Source organism: Pempheris klunzingeri, chromosome 5 (genome assembly GCF_042242105.1).
Source record: "Pempheris klunzingeri isolate RE-2024b chromosome 5, fPemKlu1.hap1, whole genome shotgun sequence".
In the NCBI taxonomy this organism is placed as follows: domain Eukaryota; kingdom Metazoa; phylum Chordata; class Actinopteri; order Acropomatiformes; family Pempheridae; genus Pempheris; species Pempheris klunzingeri.
In genome coordinates this window covers 8,595,921-8,602,070 of record NC_092016.1, presented here as the reverse complement: position 1 = coordinate 8,602,070, position 6,150 = coordinate 8,595,921, and the positions used below count along the sequence as shown (strand labels likewise).

The 6,150-nt window shown below is 39.8% G+C and overlaps 1 protein-coding gene across 2 annotated transcripts; it reads left to right on the top strand.

Annotated features, from left to right (window-relative positions):
• The first annotated feature begins 630 nt into the window (after positions 1-630).
• irak4 (interleukin-1 receptor-associated kinase 4) lies at positions 631-6,099 on the top strand. 2 transcript variants are annotated; one of them, XM_070830115.1, is made up of 11 exons: positions 631-922; positions 1,030-1,175; positions 1,938-2,111; positions 2,871-3,031; positions 3,118-3,182; positions 3,543-3,657; positions 3,745-3,854; positions 4,143-4,329; positions 4,827-4,889; positions 5,239-5,403; positions 5,792-6,099. In XM_070830115.1, exons 1-11 carry the CDS (start codon positions 765-767, stop codon positions 5,843-5,845), a joined length of 1,398 nt encoding a protein of 465 aa, XP_070686216.1. In that variant the 5' UTR covers positions 631-764; the 3' UTR covers positions 5,846-6,099. The 2 variants fall into 2 exon arrangements, with proteins under 2 accessions (XP_070686216.1, XP_070686217.1); XM_070830116.1 differs by lacking the exon at positions 1,938-2,111 and having other exon boundaries at positions 632-922.
• Positions 6,100-6,150: the final 51 nt, after the last annotated feature.

The following is a 6,150-nucleotide window of genomic DNA, read 5'->3' as shown; positions in this document are numbered from 1 at the left end:
ACTTTTGATACTCTAAGTACATTTTGTTGCTAATACTTGGACACATTTGCTTAAGTGACATTTTGGATGCAGGACTTTTGCTTGTAAAACCACTGTGCTACTTTTCCTCAGGTCGCAGATGGGAATAATTCCTCAATATGTTGAGCAAAAAATGATGATCCTGTATCACATGATTTTTGTTATCAAATACAGCCTGACATATTTTAGTTAAGGCTAATCCCTGTGAAATAAGAAATTACAGGCACAGATATTTATAAATATCACATTCTCACAAACCCTGAATCTCTTTCAAAGAGTGAGTTCTCTCTGTTGTCCACTAGAGGGCGCCATCATATTACAAGCACGAGGTAAAGCTCAGGATCTCCGTCTCCTTTTCTGTCTTTCTGTTTCTCTTTCTGTCCTTCAGTGAGTAACTAAACACTAAAACATAAACACAACACACAGTGACCGTCATAGTAATGCGTTGTGCTCTTCCCGACACCACACTGCACCCATCACACTGTCACTGTTTGTATTTCCGCATTGAAGGTGGGGACTTTTAGTGGGACAGGCCTGCGGTGTTACGTTTAGGGAAGTTGCTCAATAACGGAAAGACACATTTTACTCAACTGTGAGGGAACGATCAGTTTCTTAATGCTCCGCTCCCGTGGGTGGACTCGATGGAGGATACTTAACACCCATGAAGGCGCTGAAAGTCGTTTGTCATGTCAGTATAACTGCTGCATGAAACCCAAACTCAGGTTGTGTCAGTGTTTTTCTCCTCAATGAATAATTCAGTAACTTCCGCTACTTACATCCGCAACCTCAGCTACAGTGCACGGCGCAAGTTGTCCGATTTTTTGGACCCTCAGGACAGGTGGAAAGATGTTATTGTGTCGATACGGAAGCCGAGTGGGGAGCAGTACTCTCAGCGCCATGTGAGGTGGGTGATAAACAAGCTGACAAGCTGACATATTTATTCTTCTCTCAAACAGTATCGGTTAAAATTGATTAAACACACTGTCTGTCTGTCTGTCTGTCTATCTTCAGGAGATTTGAAGGTCTTGTTGTTCAGGGTAAAAGTCCCACCCTGGAGCTGCTGGCTGACTGGGGGACCACCAACAGCACAGTGGGTGAACTTGTGGACATTTTAAGGAGTCACAAGTTACTGGCTGCTGCTAGTGTCCTGCTACCTGGTATGATTCCTAAAAGTGATCATCACACACTACATGATAGGCCTACAACCCTAACTAAAGTCAGTGGTAATAGTCTGTAATATGTGACAGCATTCTCATAATCTTTGTTTGGCTTATACATCTCTCTATTATGTCTCATGGCTCAGACTTAATTAGTAAATTAATGTTAATTACATTTATTTGTCAGGGACTTTGTACTAAACAGAATAATAATCTCATACAAAAGAAAAGAGAAGCTTTGTGTCAGATTCGGCTGCAGGTAAAAACAAACATAACCAGGTCATGATGTGGGCCACGCCTCACTAAAGGCCAAGACATCAGTGTATCAATCAATAACATGTAAAACTGCAACAGCAAGGAGTTGTTAGTGATAAAGGTATTGGTAAAGCTTAACCACCACAAATATTAATAGCTTTGATTATTGACCAGGGAAAATAGTGAAACACGTGTAGATTACAGAGTAGCAATCAGAAAACAGACTTTCTGTTTATGTGTCATACAATGCTTCGTATGAGATAACAGCATGACATACTGTAATATCACATAGGAATTTAGACTTGTAGCAGTTGACATTCGTAATAATGAATCAGATCATTTCTGCATGACACTTATCATGTATTTTATAAACAGAATAATTCTATTAACAGAAATATACAACATAGATTCTTCCTTCTTTGTCGCTGTGCGTCATCCATTTTTAAAGAATGCTCCATTAAGTGCTCCATATCAACAAAATAACTTATTCTGGTATATGTGGTCCAGACGCAGTGGAAGAGGTGGTCTCAGCAGCGCCACAGAGGGTCTCTCCAGCAGTAGAAACATACAGCGCCCTCCCGACTAGACCACTGGAAGCCACAGAGACACATCCACCACCCGTCAGCTCTGCTGCGCAGCCACAGCCTCTACTGGAGAACACTGAACCAGGCCACACAGATGGTCACACCTTTTCCTCCTTCGAATCGACTTAATCCTCATTTTAAGCTGATTTTCCCATGCTAACCCACACAGAGGCTAGAATGAAAATGAATTTTACAAACCTTATGCGCATGATTTGACTTTAATTGAAATATAATATCCCTCTCGTGTGGGGAATTTGCACTGCATTTGGGTCGATAAAACATAATATGAACTACTTCTAAATAGGGTTCGCTGACTCGGATGCTTTACTTCAGTAACAGACTCATAACCACCATCTAAATCTACTCTACTACAAGTAAAAGCCCTGCATTCAAAATCCAAAAGTAAAAGTACTTGTTATGTAGAAAAATGACCTAAGTAGCCTATGCCATTTAAAATACTTTATACATCGTTGTGAAGGTTAATTAGTAACAGTGGATCTTATTTTTATAAAACACTAATGTGTTTTGTGTGTAGATTCTAAATCGGCACAGTATCCGGTTACTACAGTCCTCAAATGAATATGAAGAAGTAATAAAAAAATACAGTATTTCCCTCTGAATTGTAGTGAAGTAGTGAAGTACAATAAAATGGAAATACTCATAGTCACTCATAATTGTAATAATTGTACATGACTAAGGTTATGTTCCACCTCTGTGAATGATGCTGTTCTATCTTAGTTCCTCACATCTTGATTCTCCACAGAATTGTGATTTTACAGAATTGACCAGCAGGTAGCAGTAATGGGGCCTTAACCACTAAAGTTATTGTGGCCCTTCTCTGTGCTTCCCTCATTAGGTTTCTCCAGTTTCTTGTACAATGAGCTGATGAAGATTACCGGTAACTTTGATGACCGTCCCATATCAGACGGTGGCAGCAGACTCGGAGAGGGAGGCTTTGGCACTGTGTACAAAGGCCTGGTGAATAACAAACCTGTTGCAGTGAAAAAACTCAGTCCAGTAAGTGAAAATATTTTCATGCCAGTGTCTCTCTTCTCTTGTGGATCTTGTAACGCAGTCACAACACAAAATATTCTCTCATGTAGATGGATGACGTCTCCCTGGACGAGCTGCGAGTCCAGTTCCACCAAGAGATCCAGACTCTGAAAGTGTACGTCTCGTCTGCTGTCTGCCTGCCCGCTAATCAGTTTCCTTTTGATTGACTCACAGCCACCTCATAACCATTATATTTTATAGGCCAGAGCAGACAAGCTGTTTCTGAAGCAGGAATCTTAATCAAAGTGATGAAACTGGAGAACGTTTCTCATTAAATTAGTTTTTGGAAAAGCATGCTGTAGTAGTGGGCCACCAACAAATGTCTTTAGATTTAATAGATACTTATTTAAGATACTTATTATTTAGCAAGACTCCTTAAATATTGAACAATTTCTTTAAGCCCAACATAGTTTAACATGATGATTGACATATTTGCAAATGCAGGTCTGGTTTGATGACACTGTTTGTTCCACAGGTTGAAACACGAGAACTTGGTCGACATGGTTGGGTTTTCCTGCGACGGACAGCACCCATGTTTGGTGTACGCCCTAATGGCGAATGGTTCTTTGTTAGACCGACTAGCTTGCTTGGTAAGCATCATCTACACTACAGACCTGCCTTGCAGTATTAGTGCGTTTGCTCAGATGATTTAATCGAATGCTTTTTGTCCTGTCCAGGATGGAAGTCCTCCACTGTCCTGGCGACAGAGGTGTGTGATAGCTGAAGGGACAGCAAGAGGCTTGGAGTATCTGCACAGCAACCATCATGTCCATAGAGATGTTAAAAGGTACACACAGTGAGGTCTTTCCTCATTATCAATGCCCTTTAAATCATCTTTTTTCTTAAAGGAATAGTTCAGCATTTTGGGAAATATGCTTCATACATTCTTGCCTATAATTAGAGAAAACACACTCTTACACTTCATGTGTGCTTCATACATTTTGGGCATGTTTCCCAAAATGTAGAACTATTGCCTGACATGAGCATAAAGATCTGAATGTATGAATCAGATATATATTCATATATTGATATTTCAATACTCCTTTTGCTCATAATCTATTTTATTTCTTGGCAGTGCGAATATTCTGTTAGATGAAAAATTTGTGGCAAAGATCTCAGACTTTGGGCTGACAAGAGCATCGGCCAAGCGGACATCAACAACCATGATGACGGAGAGGATTGTGGGGACTCGTGCGTACATGGCACCTGAGGCGCTGAGAGGAGAGATTACACCAAGATCTGACGTCTTCAGCTTTGGAGTGGTATGTTCTCTGCATCCAGATACATGCACAGATGGGGACGCTATGTCAGAAAAAGTAAAAACTGCACCTGTAATGTCAAATATAGAACACAACTCAGCGGTTTACTTGGGCGCAAGGTCCTCCCAAACTACTGACACATACATAATTTCAGCAGATAAACATTACAGCATACGTCTTGTCTCATGTATCGTCTGTCATTATTTCCTACAAAAAAATTCTGAATAAGTTTAGCGGCACAGCTGTGCTGTATTAGTAGCTATAAATGTCACACATATTATCCATTGTATGACATTGGTTGAATGATTTATGGCATCAGCAGTGTATAAAACTGCCTGACCTTCCGTATAGTGCAGTATATCCAGCTTATATGTCTTATTAAGACGGACAGCTGTGGAAACACTACAGTGTTTGTGAACCTGCTTGGCACATAGTAGGGTAATAAAGGTTTTCTGTCGTCCTGAGCCATGTGATTAACCCCATCTCTCTGCCATCTACAGGTGTTGTTAGAAATATTGTCTGGACTCCCGCCAGCCGATGAAAACCATGAGCCACAGTTCTTGGTAGGCAGCACAAAAGAGGCTTTCACTGCGTATCTGTCAAGCTACAGTTTACGATTACAGCTTATTAAAGACTTTGCATTTAATTACCAAGGACACATTATCAGTTAGCAGTCATTAAAGGGTAATTGAAAGGATTTGAGCCAGTTTCATTTGTGCTGATCACACGCTGAACAATTTCTGTTCAGATGGCAATAAAATCCACATTTTTCAAGCGTTTGACTTTTGAAACCAAGTTCCTTCAGGACGATAAAAGCATTGATACTAACTAAGCAATGTTGTCCTAAAGTCCTGGCTTTTAAAGTTTATCTGTAGTGTGATTTTATTTTTTTCCCCTCCCTCACCCTCCTAGATGGAGATAAGGTATGATATCGATGATGAAGACGAGGAGCTGACTTTGCAGGACTTCTTGGATAAAAAGATGGGAGACTGGGAGCAGAGCCAGGCGGACAGTATCTACTCTTTGGCCTGTAACTGCCTCCACGATAGAAAAAACAGACGGCCGGTCATCAAACAGGTACAGGGAGGAAAGGCGAACAGTAATATGCAGATAGTTATGTTAGTTAAGCTACTGTGTTGTCATCTGTATGACTTTTTATGTGTCACCTTTAGCAAAATACCTTTATTATCAGTATGCATGTTTATGTAAATAAAGGAAAATGCCACTTGGTGCAGCAGTGTGGCCCAATGATTTGTTTTTATAGGTATATATAGGTTTACAGGTTTGTGACACACAGAAATAATCTTTGTCAGCCTTTAATAACACTGCCAACTTTTGTTAGTGCGATTTGTAAGCAAAGAAATGTTCCTGTAAGGAATATGTAAAAGTTAAAATACGAAAGCTTGTGTATTTTTACTAAGAGACCGTTGATTTTGGTCGTTAATATTAAATTTTACCTCAACAGGTCCTGGCGGAGCTTAAAGGAGTTGTCAAAACGCTTCACTTGAGTGAAGCGTAGCATCAGAGAGAAGACACAGGATTTCTGAGCCCGATTTCATTTCCTCCTGAACAGAGTTTGAGCAATTAATGTTGCTTTTTTTTTTTTAAATTTCAAATTATTTACTATATTTTTGACAAGCATGTAGCTTCTTATTTTACAGCTGCTTAACTGTTACATTAATACTGCAGCATTTTATGTCAGGTTTGATGGCTTAATATTCTGAAAAGCTGAAAACTATTTGGCATGAAAACAATCTTGCCCCAATGTTTTTATCATGTATTTATTGTGAAGACAGTTAAAGGAATAAAATGACTGAAGCAGAA